Raw genomic sequence first — 17735 nt, 5'->3', positions numbered from 1 at the left:
TCAACAAGGGTCAGCCCACTGCCGGTTTGGAGGAAAGGCTTTGCAGAATTAACTCTTCTAAATGTAAGTGCGCCATCATCTGGAGATTCGAGGGCAGTGCAACAGGATTTTCATGATCGATGGTTCCAAGTTGGCCCAATGTACTGAATTTTCAACTTCTCTTTTCTCACTCACCTTCCTGTAATGTTTAAACCAGGAGTGTGGAGCTCATTTTCATCGCGGACCACATGGTAGTGCTCGTTTCGTTCAGAGGGCCGTTAGGACTGAAATTCATATAAAAGAATACCAGTATACCTGTATGTTGCCCCTGCATTTCAATGCAACTTATTGTGGATATTTTTAACAACAAACAAACAAAAAATCTGAAGCAAAGAAAATTTATTTATATAGTCCAATTATTGATTAGTCCACTTATTTATATAGTCCAATTCATAAACAAGGATTTACATGATTAAATGCATTTAAAAACAAAGGGGGGGGGGGGGGGGGGTGCAGCTTATAAACATTTAAAACAAAGAGAGGAAAATATATACAATTAAAACAGCATACAGTGCAAGAAATATCATTTAAATGTGGAAATGCTCTAAAAAGCATGGGGGGAAATAAGCGTTTTTAAAACATTCACACTTGGGGGTGATGTCACTTCTGTTGGCAACTTATTTCATTTGGGTGCAGCATAATAGCTAAATGCTGCTTCACCATGTTTGATTTGGACTCGGTGCTCCAATATTTGACCTGAGTCTGCTGATCTCAGAGTCCTACTGGGTTTATATCCCATTAACATTTCTTTCATGTATTCAAGACATAAAACCGTTTAGTGATATATAGACCAGTAGCAGAACTTTAAAATCTATTCTAAAGCTGACTGGAAGCCAGTGTAAAGACTGGCGTAATATGCTCTGATCTCTTTGTTCTGGTCAGAACCCGAGCTGCAGCATTCTGAATGAGTTGCAGCAGTTTAATGCTCTTTTATAGGAGTCCAGTCAGAAGACCATTACAATAATCAAGTCTACTTGAGATAAAAGCATGGATGAGCTTCTCCTTGTCTGCTTGACACATGCAAGCCTTCACTCTGGATATGTTCTTCAGATGGTAGAAGACAGTTTTAGTAATTGACTTGGTATGACTGCTGAAAGTCAGGTCGGAATCTATCAGAACACCAAGGTTTCAGACTTGGTCGTTGGTTTTTAAAGAGAGTGACTCCAGATATTTACTAACAGCAATCCTCTTTTCTTTATTGCCCAAAACAATTATCTCAGTTTTGTTGTGGTTTAATTGAAGACAATTTTGGCTCATCCAGTTATTTATCTGTTTTAGACAGTGACACAACACCTCAATTGAACTGTAGTCTTCTGGAGACACTGCTAGATATAATTGTAATAAAGTAGACGTAATGGAAAGTAGTCCATCCATCCAATATCCATCCGTTTTCTATAGTGCATATCTTTTTCAGGGTTTCAGGTGAGCTACAGCCTAACCCATCTTACTTTGGGAAAAGGCAGACGACACGCTGGACTGATTACCAGTCAATCTCGGGGCACATATAGAGACAGACCACCATTGAGATTCACACTATCCGTAAGTGGGAAGTAACTGAACCCACACTGCCTACACCAAAGTCAGGCAAGTGTCACCTGTGACACCATCAGTGATGATGGAAAATAGTAACAACCAAATATTTTAAGTATTGTTCAATTGATGTTAAAAAGGATTACCTGTAAAAAGTGAAGATTTTTTTGGTAAAGTTTTTGTGCCCAAAATGAAGAGCAAATCCATTTACAAAGAAACAAAGACACACTTGATTTGCTTTCATGGGCCACACTTGCGGCGGGGTGGATCTGGCCCCAAGGCCTTGAGTTTGACACCTGTGGATCAAACCCATCTATCCATTTTCCATACCGCTTGCCCTTATTAGGGTTGTGGTCGCGGGTGTGCTGGAGCCTATCCCAGTGAACTGCGGACGAGAGGCGGGGTACACCCTGAACTGTTTGCCAGCCAATCGCAGGGCACATATAAACAAACAACTATTTGCACTCACTTTCACAACTATGGGCGATTTAGAGTCTTCAATCAGCCCACGCAGGCACGGGGAGAACATGCAAACTCCACACAGGCAAGGCTGGATTTGAACCCAGGTCTCCAGAACTGTGAGGCAGATCTCCTAACCAGTCTTTCACCGTGCAAACCCGATTAATTATTATTATTATTATTATTATTGTTGTTGTTGTTGTTATTGTGATGTTCAGTCAATTTAAGGAGGAAAGTGCAGTTCTGGCTCGATGATTGGTGCAGTCATAGAGGCGGTGTCCAGACATCTTCGTATTTAATTGGCTGTTATCAGCGCGCGCGACCAATCAGCGCGTAGGTTTTGACTCGTTTCCGTGAATGACAATTGAGGAACTCCTGCTCACGCTCACACCGCATGTAGCGCAAACGAGGAGGCGTAAACACACAGAGCTTTAGAGGTAGCGAGGTAAGAAATAATGTTGAGTAGTAAACTGTTTGTTATACATTTAATACATCCGGATGTTGAAAGTATAACCGGTAGGAGGTTATCTACCAGGTGAATTTTACACTTGGTCGGTTTCTTTCAGCCAACTGGTTCCGTTTGCGCTCGTTTACGGAGCATCGGGACCTCAGTCAGGCCTGCTAATAGGAAGCCGTCACAACGATTTGGCGTGTTTTTCCCTGCGCGTGAAATGTCGATATTCAACGTGTATTCCCTGCAAACCCCAATGCAAACAAATTGTTAAGGCGCTGTATTGGCTTTTATGCCGGTGAAAACGCTCCTTTGTAGGCGACGGAAGCTGCATCGTCGACTGAAGCGTGCCTCTTGGTCGTGATGGTGCGGTGGAGTGCTGCTAGCCTGAGCTAGCATGAAGCTCTGGTGTCTCGCGACTGCGCAGCAACATCAACGTGACTAGGCCCGCGCTAGCCTAGCTTAAACCTTTAGCATTTGTTTTCCAGCGCCGTCGAAGCCACGGATTCGCCGTGTACATGATTTAAACAGACTTATAGACAAGTGTTCAAGTTATCGCAGTCCAGGTAGAACGTCAAGCTTTACACGTGGGCATATGTTGAACACTCTTAAAACCTGCTGTTTTTATGTAGTGGTGAAAGTGATGCTAAAGAGTGTAATTAATACGAATTGCATTGATACCGTTTTTAGGTACTCTAAATTGTGGGCAACTAGAGTTTAACGCATTAACGTTGTTTGCTCTCTTGACACCCCCCCACCGCCACCACCCAAAAAAAAAGGTAATTGAAAACGTGCCCTCCAAAGCATCCTTACACACGTCCACTGTTGGGTATTTCAAATGAGGTGCTTGATTACACATTAACCCACATTCTTTCCGACTTGCGCACCGTCAGCAAACTGAAGTTTGGCCAATGGCGTTCACAACATGATTCGTTCCGGTAAATTAGTTGGATGTTTGTAGATGAAACAGAATCCCTCATCCTAAAACAACCTTCTTGGTGGTGGTAGATTAGGAAACCATTGCCCAGGATGTAGCATGCTAGACGTGCACTGGTGTTACCATCCCGAAGTGATGAGCGTAGTTTTAAATTCAAAGCTCAATTTGTAAGTCAGATTCTAAGCAGTAGATTGTATTGCGCTTTTCCAAGTGGTGTGTGTGTACGTACAGTGATTGACATGTTGTGTTTGTCTGCTCAGGTTATGGAGATGAGCTGCAGCAGCGAGTGCTTCGGATGTGGCCGGTCAGGACACTGGATCAAACATTGCCCCAATGTTTGTGGTGGCGGCTCACGGGGACGTGGCCGAGGCAGGGGACGAGGCAAGGGTACTACATACTATTTAGGCCACACCCAGAATAGGATTTGTATTGCTTTATTTTTTTTTATTAGATACTTCATTTTGTGTCTTTGCTAGTCAGAGAAGGTAACGTAACTCGGGGTGGCGCTCGCAAGTTGCAATATCTTAACTCTCGATGTGTCAATGCAGACATGACCTGCTATCGGTGTGGAGACCTAGGGCACTTGGCGAGGGACTGTGACCAAACTGAGGATGGTGAGCATTGCCCTCTAGATGGCAATTGAAGTTTTGATCACACCATTGAAGCGCCATGTAAGTTAATAAATGTTAGGAAGCTTGTTGACACTTTCACCCTCCCCCCTGCTTAGCGTGCTACAACTGCCATAGGACTGGCCACATTTCTCGCGAATGCAAGGAGCCCAAAAAGGAGAGGGAGCAACTCTGCTACACCTGTGGCAAGTCTGGTCACATGGCCCGTGACTGCGACGCCAATGAGCAGAAGTGCTACTCCTGCGGCGGCTTTGGCCACATCCAGAAGCTTTGTGACAAGGTGAAATGTTACAGGTAAGTGTAGGCTGTCCTGTCCTATTGTCTGAGCATAACCCTTGTACTTAGTACAGTACTAAGTTTGAGCTATTGTCCTACAGGTGTGGAGAGATTGGTCACGTCGCGGTGCATTGCACTAAAGCCAGCGAGACCAACTGCTACAAATGTGGAAAGGCGGGCCACCTGGCAAAAGAGTGCACCTGCGAAGACACCGCATAATCGGTGCCCTCTGTTGCCCCTCCTTTTTTTCAGATTGATGGTTGGTTGTATTATTTTTCTCTGAATCCTCTTCACTGGCCAAAGGTTGGCCAATAGAGGCTAGTCCCAGGCCAGTGAGCCTCTCGACATGTAATGAAAGGGGTGAAAAAAATCTTTCTGCATTCAACACAAAAATGTTTTAGTTGGTAGCGGTGTTATGTATAATGCTTTGTTAAAGGACCCCCCTTTCCAAGCCACTGGTGATCAGAGATGAATCAATGGGACTAAATATGGGAATCTGTTGGACCTCTGAACTTGTGGCAGTGAATATCTTGTCAAGAGATAAAAGGGAGTAAAAGGAAACCGAACTTCCATATACGGTTATTTTGGTTTGTTTTAAGTGGGTTGAGTTGGCCAAGGGAGAATGACATGGAAACATTTCATATCATGCATTTCAGCACTACACGCAGCTAAGTGGGCGCCGTCAAAGATACAAAGCATTTTGGAGATATAAAAGGAGCAACTTCTATTATAGAAATCTGTTTACAATTTAAAAATCACAGGCCAAGTTGGTTGTTTCCTTTAAAATGGCCTTGGAATTCTTTTTGTTCTTTTTACCTTGACAAATTTAAAACACCATAACCAGTTGTCAGAATAGGTGAATTTGGAGTTATTTCGGAATGAAAAGTTTTCACAGAAATCAAAATGTTATTTTTGTACAATATCACTTAGACTACTGTATAAATGCCATTTGCTTGTACTCAGTTTTTAAGTCGGAAGGAAAGTGCAACTGAAGTCCTAGAAAATAGAAATGTAATTTTAAACTATCAATAAAGCTGGAGGAGCACGGAGAGGACCATGTCTGAATTCTTTGTGTAAGACTACACTTCATTGTTTTTGTGCTCATTGTGTCTCGTTTTGCTAACGTGACGGCTCGATGATGCGATGACCACAATTTTTGGAGGAATGTAATTTTTGAATAGTTATTCGCACAGTACGTTTTGCACGCCCAAATTCAGGGCGTAAATTGCATCGACTTTTGTCGATACGTCGTGGTCAAAACTTAACTCTTCGGTAAACCCCTAAATACAAGCCATGCAGGTGCCCTTGAGATCCTCGTGCAACCACATTCGCACGGGTTGCGCAATAAAACCTGTAAATGCACCCTGGAGCGTGTAAGCAAATCAGCTCAGTCTCCCTATCAAACTTGCAACCCCTGCAGAAAAAGTGGCTGCAGTAAAATGGGAGAACCCGAGCGGAGGCCAGCAGAACGCAGGGAATCGCTGCAAGTGAATTTTACAGCGTGGACGTGAAATTATATAGTTGGGATACCAGCGGAACTCTGATGCTACGCTATCTTGTGATCCATTGCTTTACTGACTAGACTCATGGTGTCTTTGCTTGAGTGCCTAAAATGGCAGCGGGGCTTTTTTTCGCTGTGAGCTGAGGTAGCCCCCAGACGAGGCCCCGCCTCCTCCTGGTGACGTCTACTGGCGTCACAGGGCCTCGCCCAGTCACATTAGAGCAGCGAACATCAGAGGACGAAACGAGCGGCCGGAGCCAGCCGGCTAGTTGGGGCTGGGCCGCGCTCATATCGTTCTACTTCGAGGTCAGCGACACGTTAGTGAAATGAAGGGACTCTTGCAGTTATACTGGGGCCTGTGCTCCAGTGCCAGCCGTCACGCGAGGCCAAACGCTGCGCTTGTCGGTTCCCGATGCGGGTTTTGCGGAACCCACAGCAAGGTACGGTTGGAACGGCTACCGAGTTCGGTCTTAGCCTCAAAACAATAAGCTGTTGACAAGGCGATTCTAGGTTAGTGCCTTTCGATTGCCTTCAATATCGAATCGACGCTGCCTTCCAATGTAACGTTTACTTTTGAGACGTGCGCTGGTGGGTACCACAAGAGAGGAGAGCGGGTACACTGGTTGTTTCCCCCAGGGGATCAGCGACACTGCTACACGGCGATGTTCCCTTTTTCAGAGCCACAGTTCAACACACAGAGGGAAAATCAAAAGTTGGTTTGGCCAAATGCTGCAATATGTAGCCTATTGCCATGTCACTTTAGACCGGTCACATTCCGAGGATGCGGATTCTCTTGCATCTTGCGTCCATATTAATACACATTTGTAATTTCCATCCATCCATTTTCTGAGCCGCTTCTCCTCACAAGGGTCGCGGGCGTGCCGGAGCCGATCCCAGCTATAATCGGGCAGGAAGTGGGGTATACCCTGAACTGGTTGCCATCCAATCGCAGGGCACATACAAACAAACAACCATTCGCACTCGCATTCACACCTACGGGCAATTTAGAGTTGTCAATTAACCTACCTACCACGCATGTTTTTGGGATGTGGGAGGAAACCGGAGTGCCCGGAGAAAACCCACGCAGGCACGGGGAGAACATGCAAACTCCACACAGGCGGGGGATTGAACACCTGTCCTCAGAACTGTGAGGCAGACGCTCTAAAATTTGTAATTTAAAAAAAAAGATATATATATCTAGTGTCAGTCTACATGGTAAAGATTAAAAATGTCTCTGTGAAGTCAGTCACACACCGAAGACCCAAGTATATCTACTTGTGAACATTGTATCACATTGTGTCCATTGGTGTAGGAAAGGGTGAATGTGGGAACTTCTTGGAAGCGCTTTGGGCACCAGGATGGTCTAAGTTAAAGCGCTACATAAGTGCAATCCATTTACCATTTTTAAAATTATTCAAGCTAGTTTCAAATATTCATTTCAAAGGTACAGTACTTTGGATCGAACCAAATCTAACACTTTTTTTATTACTGGATTTATGATTAACTTCCTTAATAAGGTCATAGTGGTCATAAACTAGATTACTAAAGTGTGTTGTGATTTATTATTTTACACATTGACAGTATACAGCGCAACACACTGAAAGAGCCTATCAAAAGTTTGGCAGCACTTAGTGACATACATGAGTTCACTCATTAAATGCATCTGTCATGTGTTTTTGTCATTAAGTCAGTGCCCCGAGAATGAAATAACCTGGATTAATGAGAATATTCACAAGCATTTTGTGATTGATGGCAGCCATCTTTTTTTTACAACTCCATGCAAAGTGGTTCTAAGTGTATGCAACATTTATTTTTCCCTCAGCCACAGCCAAACTTTGGCTTGTTGTTTGACATTGATGGCGTGCTCCTCCGGGGAAGGATGCTGATCCCCGCTGCCAAAAAGGCCTTTGAGAAGTTGGTGGATTCAAAGGGACAGTTTGCGGTGCCGCTGGTTTTCGTGACAAATGCTGGGAATTGTCTAAGGCAAACAAAAGCAGATCAGCTCTCGCACATCCTTGGAGTACCAGTGAGTTATACATAACAAACACATCTATTAATACCTGGACTATTAACCTCTGATGCATCATCCACCTTACAGATCACACAAGATCAAGTCATGATGTCTCACAGTCCATTGAGGATGTTCAAGAAATTCCATGACAAGTGTGTGCTGGTTTCAGGTCAAGGACCAGTTCTGGAAATTTCCAAAAAGTATCCATCATTCATGATCATTTTTATTTTTGGACTTTTGAACTGTTTAAATAGCTGTAGTTCCATTGCTGTAAATTCTTAATACTCTCTTTCTAGTCTCGGCTTCAATAACGTCATTAGTATTGACATGCTCAGGGAATCATTCCCACTTCTGGACATGGTGGATCACAACAGGAGACCCAAGCTACCGGTGAGATAATCACATCAGTCTTTTATATAAAATCATAAAATCAAATAAAAATGACATTGGGTCAGACATGCTTGTTTGTATTTACAGTCTTTTCCTTTTGTTGGGTCAGGGCACTTCTTGATTGGCTATATTCCGTTCCACGTTAGAATTCACAGCATTAGGAATCGGGAGAAGTCAGTCTCCCCCACACACGAGTTATGGTCGTCAAGATTGAACACGTTCATTATTTAAGATTGTCGGCCCCCGATCTGCTTCGGACCCTAAAATCAGGACGAAGCCACTCCACACAAAAGACCTAAGGACAATCTTATAAGACATCAGACTCTGGCGTTTGACGTGCTTGGTCAGGAAATCGGCACAAAAACAGGCCTATTGTCTTTAGGGGCCTTAAGTTCATATGCAAGTCAAGGCAGGTGAACGAATACTTTGGGCAATACAATGTATTATGAATTTTACAGAGCAAGTTACTTATAACAACTTATTCTAATGAGCCCAGACTGATTTATGTCATCTTTAAAATGACATTTTACAGTCAGAAATGCACTCTTTCCGTATTACACTGATTCACAAACAGATAAAAAAAAAGATCAAAACCTGACTTTCCTCATACCATTCCACTGTAATACTGTGTTGGAGGTAACATTTATGCATCTCTGTCACTTTCCTTGTGTTTTCTTGTTTTTCACCTATTCGGTCATGTAGTTACTGCTGGCTCGGGTCGGCCATGGTTTAGTGCAACAGCTTATTATTTCTATTGAATAAGGAATTGCGTTGGCTCATGCACCCTCTCTATAACGTTGGAAATGCAGTGCTCCTCATGGCCAAATATTATGTGTATGAAAATAATGTTGATTTTATATATATATATATATATATATATATTATTTTTTTTTAACCCGTTTTTTAATGTCAGTGTCATACTACTCTGTTTGGCTCTTACATTTGTAAATCTGACTCTAATGTTATGGCTCACCAAATATACAGTGCTCAACATTAATGAGTACACCCATTTGGTTGCCACCTTTCTTTGATACAGAAGACTTCATAGTCAAGTCAACACACCCCTCTTCAAATGCCTGCTTTTTGTGATATTAAAAAAAAAGTCACCATCAGTGAGATATAACCTGCGCAACACAAATAAAATATTTTAGAGAGGCGACATTAAAGTAAACAACTGAGATGTGTGCACACCTTTTTATAACTGGGGATGTGGGTGTGTTCAAAATAAACTAATCACATTCAAACTCATGTAAAATGGGCGCAACTGCTACAATTGTGCTCCTGATTAACCCTAAAAGTGCTCTTGATTAACCCTAAATAAAGTCAAGCTGTTTTATGCTTTCCTTGACATTTTTGTAGTCACATCTTACACCACAAGCTCAGAGAGCTTCCACAGCATCAGAAGCATCTCATTTCTAGAAAATATCTGTTTGGAGAAGGATACGTCAAGGGCACTTGAAGCTCAAAACAAGAATGAATACCAACAGGAGAATATTGGCTTATTTTTGGGGCTACCCACACATTAGCTGTGTTGCTGACTCCAGAAATGCACTATCTTTAGAATTTGTAACTTGATCTAAAGGTGACTAATCAGGATTTCCAACTTTATGAAATACATACACACCCTGATACAACACATACCCTGAGTTACAGCACTTTGTTTCAGTTTGGGCTATTTTTAAATTGATTTATAAATTAAAGTAGTACTGTATCAAACAATCATGTTCTATCACACTGGACCAAAGTCATCTAAGTCATCACATCAACATTTGCTGTCAAAAAGTGACCCTTAAAAGATGACAATAAGGCTATAGAAATTAAGTTATGTCTCATTTCTTTCGTTGCAGTCCAGTCCTGTGGGGAACCTTGCCAAGGTTGAGGGTGAGTATTGTTTACTTTTCTGAAAGGGCTCAAAGAGCCTCATCAAGGATTTTAGGTCACATTTTGAATATCTATCCATAATCCATAATTGTTAAGATTTTTGTTGTTGATATAATTCTATCCATGCAGCTGTGGTTCTGTTTGGGGAGCCAATCCGATGGGAGACAAATCTACAGCTCATCGTTGATGTTTTGCTCACCAATGGCAATCTCAGTAGCTTGCATCAAACCCAAAACATACCTCACCTGCCACTGCTGGCTTGCAACATGGACCTGATGTGGATGGCCGAGGCGCAGTCTCCAAGGTAAATGTCCTGCTTCTGAAAGTTTCATTGTTTGGGAATAGTTGGTAAAAGCTCCATCCATCTGTCCCCTCTCTGTCATATGTTGCATCAGATTTGGCCACGGCACATTTCTTGTGTGCTTAGAAAATATTTATAAAAAGATCACAGGTAAAGACCTCAAATATGAGGCTCTGATGGGAAAACCAAGTGAGCTGACCTACCATTTCGCAGAGTTCCTCATCCGAGGGCAGGCTATGCAGAGGCAGTGGAAACGTCCCATAACGTCCCTCTACGCTATAGGGTAAGACACAAACTAACCCAGTGCATTGCAAACAGGGAACACCATAGACTACCATATTTCCTTAGATAGTGGCCACCACTTTAATAGATAACGCCACCCCAAACATTGTTTTCCCCCTCGGGACGCAATAACTCGTGGGGCCCACTAGGTGGCTGTACTATAATTACAATTACTATGACTGCTACCATACTACCATATGATGTAGTAGACAGCATTAAACCCATACATTGTAGCTCATCTGCCTCACAGTCAAAACAAGTTATAATCTCAGCTCAGGCCTTTCTGTATGTTTTCTCTGGGTACACCAGCTTCCTCCTGCAGTCGAAAAACATGCACAGTAACTGAATTAAAGACTTTAAATTGTCCATAGGTGTAAATGTGTGGATGCTCATTTGTCTATACGTACCCTGTAACTGACTAGCGACCAGACCAGGGTCTACCCTGCGTCTCAGCCAAAGTCAGCTGGGATAGGCTGAAGATCACCTGTGAGTGACACTAAACAGGATAAGCGGTAGACAATGGATGGATTAAAAGTTGCAGAGATCGGCTCATTTATTAGTGATGTGGTTGTAATACAATATAGAAAAATATATATATTATTTTTATGTACACAGTGGAACCCGATAAAGCGGACCCCGATATAACAGATATCGGAGAAAACGGACCGTCAGAACTGATCAATGTGTCCAAAAATAGTTTCCATTTGTCACTTAAACTGCCGTTGACAAAGTCTGTTAGCTCCAGAGTTGGCCACTGTTGTTCACTGGCACTGTGGCGCAATGCAGGTAGAGAATGGGACTGATGTATTTCCGGGTCACAGATATACAATTGACAGACTTGATCCAACTCCAAAAGACATGCCTCCCGTGCCTATGTGGTGGCCATGTTGAATGTGGGGCATTGACATGGTGGCCACGTGATGATGGTTCTATCTACTGTATTGTCTATTGTGCATAGAGCTTGGCAGAAAGAGAGAGGCATGGCTCTGAGGAATACAAAACCCAAGTCTTTGGAGTCTGGAACATGCTATTTCTGGTACAGTAACAGTTTTTCTGTCAAGCTGTTCGCCTTTGGCAACAGAGTTGGAACTAGGATGCACACTAATTCCCCGCAGCTCATGAAAGCGACTCACCTATGATGAGTATTGTACGTCAACAATGTCACCATGACCAAGCACACCGGCGTGGTAAGTTTAGATAAAATGTGATACTTTGAAACATTTAAAAATCTTTTTAAATATTTATTTACAATAACTTTGTACTGTAGTGGGCGTTTTAGGCCACGAAAAAAAACTTTCAAAACAATAATTTTTTACTGTAGAGTAATATGGGTGCATACGTCGTCAAAAAAAAGTGCTTCAATGCAACGGACAATTGGCTATATTGGACCGTTCTATCGAGGTTCCACTGAATATACAATATAAATAATAGTAATATAATAGTACAAGGGGTAACAATTTGAATCTGATTCGCTAGTCATTCGTGGATGACCTCACGAATAGCGAGTGTGGATATACACCCCGAGTCCGAGCACTTGTCAAAAGTATGGCCCTGTGTGAACCCAGAACTGCTGAAACATCTTGTTTATTTACAATTATTATAACATAATTTATTTACAGTATATAGTTTCAAAACATATTTGTGAGTTTAACAGACTTATATATTGCCCACTTGCAAGAAGTACTGTACACCTGTGCTCCGCTTTCTTGTCAGCACTTGAAAAGTGATTTTTAACTGAGCTTTTCAGGTGATACTGGTATGAGAGGCCGTTAGGGACATTATTCAGGATTAGCTCTTGTGCTATTCAAATGCTCTCACACACACAAACTACTGAAAAGCTCGCATAAACACGAGTCAAATGCGCTCATTAAACACTAGTCAAACACTCTCATACGCATGACTGACAGTCTTGCTCTCATAAAACCGACTTAATCTCATAAAACCGATTTAATGCGCTCATGAACACTTGTCAAATGCTCTTATAAACACTAGCCAAACATGCTCACGCGAGCATGTCACTGATGCTCACGGATGCATGTCAATCACATTCACGTGCACGTCAGTGGCGCTCACGTGTTCATGCCACTAAAACTCACGCCTGCACGTCAATCACATTCACATTTAACATGTCAAGGTGGCCAGAGTCAGTTAATTTAATGGCCAGTTTTGTAATTTATGTAACTTTCCTTGTTCTTGGACTGAAAAAGCAACAAAGTATTTGTTAACACTGCCAGAGGTGCTGAAGGATCCCTCTCCCCCTCGTCATTTGTAGGGATAATCTAATGACTGACATCTATGGCGCTAACTTGTACAACCGCTACCTGGAGGTGAGAGCTGCAAGAAAGAGCCCCAAAGCCAGGATGGCTGCTGCCACAGGCTCCACTACCACAGTGCCTGCGGAGGATGTTGTTGACAACATGTGGGAGAGTGAGCTCGCGTTGCCATCCGCCACTTCCTGTAAGTCCGTTTTAGTGTGCACGGGTGTCTACAACCCTACAGCAGAGGTGCCATCTGACGCGAGCCGCTGGATCAAAGAGACCGTGTTCCATGGCCACAGGGACTTTCGCTTCGACCCTGCGCTGGTGGAGCCAGGCCACATTGTGCACGATGTGGCTGAAGCTGTTGAGCTCATTTTTGAGAAGGAAAAGTTTTTGCCTCAGTAGAGATGGAGCTTGAGGAAGGGTGGACTCCCGCCTCTTACACTGTGGACAGCATTGATTAACCACTACCGAGGGCTTTGATATGCTCTTGAAACACTTAGCAGTGGGACAGATGTTATGGGGAAAAAAAACAAAAAACAATGCTTCTGCTACGGTAAGCTGATCTTTTATATTGCTTTTGTCATAGTTGCCTGCTTTTCCTTTACAGAACTGCCTTGTTTTACTCTGTTCAATATTTTGAGACCACATTGATGTTGGTATTACTAGAAAACACGATATCATCCTATATTTGTTTACTGGTTTTTCAAGCATTTCAAACATTGGACCTTTGTTTTTGAGGCCATCTTTTAGCATTACAATTGTTTACACGTTTTAACCCTTGAAAATCTATGCATGACGAGAAACTTGTACTGTATGAACAAATTGTTTGCGGTGCAATCTTGTCCCCGAGTAGGTATGCGTTGCACATAGTTGTGAGAGACGACCAGTATTTTCATCTTTTGTTACACGTTACCCTTACCTACCTGTTCAATTACATATGGCATGCTAACGCTACTTTTAACAAAAGCTTTCTTTTAATAATCCATATTTGACTGTAGTGTTTCATTTATTGTAAATAGTGTAACTCAAGAAAATATAAGGAATCATTGCAAATGTGTGTAGTCTTGTGCTCTTTTATCAGCCACTATATGTACGGTATTTTCGCGACCATAAGGCGCAGCCTCAGTTATGGGGTCTATTTCTGTATTCAACACATACATAAGGCGGAGCGTATTATTGGGCGCAGGCATAGTAAAACATACGCTAGCTTAAAACATACGGTAGCATGCATGCACGCTAAAACAATGTTTTTAAAAAGGCATCGGGAACAAAACTGAGTTCGGTTGTACTTTATTGAAGTATTTAACAATGTACTCACGTTATATCAATCCTCATGCACTGTATCCGAAATGAGCAGCTGGGCAATTTCGTCATCAAACATGCCGGGTTCCCTCTCGTCATTGTCGGAGTCAGTCTCGTTGCCGGGGGGCTGTTCAGCAATGATGCTGGCTTTCGTGAAAGCCCGGACAACAGTCAAAGCAGATACCTGCAATGACTGATGCCCAAGCATCCACTTGCGAACCACGGATTCGTTGATCTTGAATTCTCTCGGGGCTGCTCGATTCCCATGTTCATCCGCGTGACTGATAGCTTGTAGTTTAAACTGTGCTTCGTAGGTGCCGTTTTTGGGGGTCCTTAGCCGATATATACCTACTGGGGGCGTGCCTTTAGCGTCCTCTTTCATGCGCACCCTTCCCCCTTTAAAGTCCGCATGCTGTCCTCAGTCACGTCCACCTTCCTCTATATAAGCAGCGTGTCGGCAGGAAATGCTCCCAGTCAGTCAAGCGGAGCGCTCATCAAGGTCACGCAACAACATTTACAGATTTTGGAACTCGGTGCACACATAAGGCGCGCCGAATTATAAGGCGCCCCGTCCATTTTGGAGAAAAATTAAGACTTTTAAGTGCGCCTTATGGTCGTAAAAATACGGTATCTCTAAATATTTATCTAGTTTGTGCTCTGGATTGGAATCATTTTAAGGTACCAGGCAAAAAAAAAAAAAAAGTTTCATTTAACCTTTTCCATGATAGGTTTTAAATGATCATCGAAATCACATTGTGGGTCAACTCAGCATTTAGAATCATGTATTCATTGCCTAAATAAGAGGGATTTCTTTGGATTGCCTTTAAGTGTAAGAAAATAATGGCACATCTCAAGTTTACAAAACAACTTATTGCATATTTTTTTGTTATAGAAGAGAAAGCGCCTCCTCGATTGGCGTTTCTAATGTTTGCATGAAATGCGTTCAAATAGGTGCCTCAGATAGCCTTAATCTTAATATTGTGTTTCTTGTGCAACACATCCAACACTTGTGGTAGTAACTCCATGTTGACAGGATGCCTTTCCAGATCCTCAGTGAAAAGATGACAGTGTTCATTGACAACTGACAGCCCCCTCCTGTGTCTCACTTTTAGTGGATATAGAGTGTCAACCTTGAGTCCCAAGTTTTTTTCTTCAATATTGAGAGTGAAGGTGCAGTCTTTGGCGAGTCTCAGGCTCCAGAGAAGCAGAACAATGAGGCAGCAGAGCATCACTGCCATCACAACCACCACAGAGGTGGTTTTACTGCAGCCTCTCGGGGCACACTGGATAAAGTAGTCATCAGTGAGTTCTGTGATAGCTTTCTGAGCCACTGAGCTGGGACTGAAGCATGTGGGCTCCTGAGAGACTGCAGCCCTATTCCTCAACAGCCAGTTTCTCAGGTATTCAATGGTGCAGTCACAGTGGAAAGGATTACCGGTGAGGGAGATACTTTGAAGGTCCAGCAGTTTATCAAACAGGCCTGAGGGGACGCTGGTGAGGCTGTTGTCCTGCACGTGGAGCTCCCTGGTATCCGATGGCAGAGGAGGCAACTCCGAGAGGTCAGAAGAGGTGCAGTTGACTAGCAAACCAGCAGGCTGAAGGGCTGTGCACAGGCAGGCATGACCAGGAGAGGGTGCAGAGTGCAGTGTGGCCCAGAGCAAGAGGAGTGCTAATTCTGGACCACGGAGCATCCTGAAAGATGACCAACAACTAAATGTCTGGACATAAAACACTGAAGATGTTTAAGGAGGCTACCAAACTCATAGCAGAGTGGAAATTCATAACATAACATTACCAGCACAATCTAATGAGTTGCAACGGAGCTGGATAAATGCTCAGTTTTGAATGACACTCAGAAAGAAATTCATTTATAAACTAGGGCTGGGACTTCAATTAGTTAAAAAAAAAAAAAAGATTGTCGAAAGTCTTATATTTTTATATAATTAAAATGTGATTCATCAAAACTAATGAATTAGATACATTTTTTTTAACTCAAGTCCCACCCCTATTACAAACATTAACTCTTGTGATTGTAGTTAACAGTGGTGTGGAAACTACACAGCATCATACTGGCAGAGGTGGGTAGTGACGAGCTACATTTACTCCCAGGTTAAATCTACTTTTACACATTAGATTACATTTTGGATAAATTGTACATGTCAGTAGTTTTAATGCAACATACTTTTTACTTTTACTTGAGTATTTTTCTGAGGAAACGCGACTACTTCTCAGTTATATTGAACTATGTTCCTCTTGCATCTGTATATTTATTATTGTTTTGATCTCTTTTGGTTTTTCAGAGAGACTTGTGCCACATGACTGTGGTTCGCCAATTCAGTGTAATCACTAGTGACGTTTGACTCCTTTCACTCATCAAACAGAGCCAGGTGGAAAAAAAATGGATGGATTGATCTATATCATGTCCTGTCAACTGTCTGCCTAAAATGTCAACATTTCAGTCTACACAAACTCCACCCGGAACTTAAGATACAAACAAAAGGCTGCCTCAGTCTGCGTTCGCAAAATGTAACGCTCTGTGAAATAAAACCAGATGGTGAAGTACTTCCCGTGAATGCAAATTCCAGTTTGTCCAACCCAATCAGACCCATTGGTGCTGTCTGTTCCTTACTGTAGCAAGGGCTGTGCGCGTTCAAAATGAGCAGGGAGGAACAAAATCCAGAATGTATGTCCAGCAATGAAGCTAAAGATGTAAGTTGGCAGAGCTCAAATTGTTACTGTTTAATGAAACAGATGTCAGCATTGCTGTCCAATTATGTATAATTATATAATTGATCATCTCTGCCTAGTGAGCCTATTGTGCTGTTTAACACATCCATACAAAGAACGTATTTAAGCCCATTTATTGTGTTATGTTTAGTTTGTTATTTTATTTTATTTAAAAAAAAAAAAAAGGTTTTAAAGTGTTACGATTGGCTGGCAACTAGTCCAGGGTGTACCCTGCCTCTCGCTCAAAGTCAGCTGGCCATAGGCTCCAGTTTACCCGCAATCCAAGTGAGGATAAGTGGTACAGAAAAAGGATGGATGTTTTGAAGTGATATTGTTGGGCAATATTTGAATATTCCCATTTTAGATTTTTGTCTATTTGACGTTAATGCGCTATTTAATGAATAACAATTTCTGATATTTTCACTGATGGAGGTAAATGAAATTACTTTGGAAAATATTTTTTTTGTTTTCAACCCTTGCATGCACGTATGTACTGTGGATACAGTTCTGCTCACCATTATTGGCACCCACGAAGTTTGATTACTAAATGTGGAATATCTCCTGAAAAAAATGCATCAAGTGAACCATCATTTTTTCTACAGAGAACTTGTTTGTGTTTGATACAAAAGAGCAATTGATAACATTATATGGACAGATGAAACAAAAACAAGATTTTTTTTGCAATGCACAAAAACAGTATGTTTACAGACGACGCAATGAAGCCTTTAAAGAAAGAACACCCTGCCAACAGTCAAGCA

General features: G+C 42.3%; 3 protein-coding genes across 8 annotated transcripts in view; 2 read left to right on the top strand and 1 right to left on the bottom strand.

The window, feature by feature from the left end:
• The first annotated feature begins 2386 nt into the window (after window positions 1–2386).
• cnbpa (CCHC-type zinc finger, nucleic acid binding protein a) lies at window positions 2387–5370 on the top strand. 2 transcript variants are annotated; one of them, XM_061702708.1, is made up of 5 exons: window positions 2387–2473; window positions 3677–3803; window positions 3965–4030; window positions 4144–4339; window positions 4423–5370. In XM_061702708.1, exons 2-5 carry the CDS (start codon window positions 3680–3682, stop codon window positions 4538–4540), a joined length of 504 nt encoding a protein of 167 aa, XP_061558692.1. In that variant the 5' UTR covers window positions 2387–2473; window positions 3677–3679; the 3' UTR covers window positions 4541–5370. The 2 variants fall into 2 exon arrangements, with proteins under 2 accessions (XP_061558692.1, XP_061558771.1); XM_061702787.1 differs by lacking the exon at window positions 2387–2473 and having other exon boundaries at window positions 3677–3797.
• Window positions 5371–6051: 681 nt separating this feature from the next.
• Window positions 6052–14715, top strand: LOC133409196 (haloacid dehalogenase-like hydrolase domain-containing 5). Its single transcript, XM_061688902.1, has 8 exons — window positions 6052–6262; window positions 7645–7848; window positions 7921–8033; window positions 8130–8223; window positions 10071–10104; window positions 10234–10408; window positions 10500–10688; window positions 12960–14715. Exons 1-8 carry the CDS (start codon window positions 6149–6151, stop codon window positions 13348–13350), a joined length of 1314 nt encoding a protein of 437 aa, XP_061544886.1. The 5' UTR covers window positions 6052–6148; the 3' UTR covers window positions 13351–14715.
• Window positions 14223–17735, bottom strand: part of gp9 (glycoprotein IX platelet) — a 4841-nt gene continuing 1328 nt past the window's right edge. For 2 of the 5 annotated variants that reach the window (XM_061688915.1, XM_061688940.1), the window contains one exon: window positions 14223–15968. In XM_061688915.1, the coding sequence (XP_061544899.1) occupies window positions 15207–15968 (762 nt within the window). In that variant the 3' untranslated portion in view covers window positions 14223–15206. Of the gene's footprint in view, window positions 15969–17492; window positions 17526–17735 lie in introns of those variants that run through there. The other 3 variants (XM_061688924.1, XM_061688932.1, XM_061688950.1) reach the window with 2 other exon arrangements.

This window comes from Phycodurus eques, chromosome 1, assembly GCF_024500275.1.
Source record: "Phycodurus eques isolate BA_2022a chromosome 1, UOR_Pequ_1.1, whole genome shotgun sequence".
Taxonomy (NCBI): domain Eukaryota; kingdom Metazoa; phylum Chordata; class Actinopteri; order Syngnathiformes; family Syngnathidae; genus Phycodurus; species Phycodurus eques.
The sequence above is the reverse complement of the archived record's forward strand: the minus strand, read 5'-3'. Positions and strand labels throughout refer to the sequence as shown.

Coding starts and splice junctions, on each gene's coding strand:
- cnbpa (XM_061702708.1), top strand. CDS start 3,680: ATGGAGATGAGCTGCAGCAGCGAGTGCTTCGGATGTGGCCGGTCAGGA. Junction 4,031..4,143: donor CTGTGACCAAACTGAGGATG/GTGAGCATTGCC, acceptor CCCCCTGCTTAG/CGTGCTACAACTGCCATAGG. Junction 4,340..4,422: donor GACAAGGTGAAATGTTACAG/GTAAGTGTAGGC, acceptor ATTGTCCTACAG/GTGTGGAGAGATTGGTCACG.
- LOC133409196 (XM_061688902.1), top strand. CDS start 6,149: ATGAAGGGACTCTTGCAGTTATACTGGGGCCTGTGCTCCAGTGCCAGC. Junction 7,849..7,920: donor CGCACATCCTTGGAGTACCA/GTGAGTTATACA, acceptor TCCACCTTACAG/ATCACACAAGATCAAGTCAT. Junction 10,409..10,499: donor GCCGAGGCGCAGTCTCCAAG/GTAAATGTCCTG, acceptor ATGTTGCATCAG/ATTTGGCCACGGCACATTTC.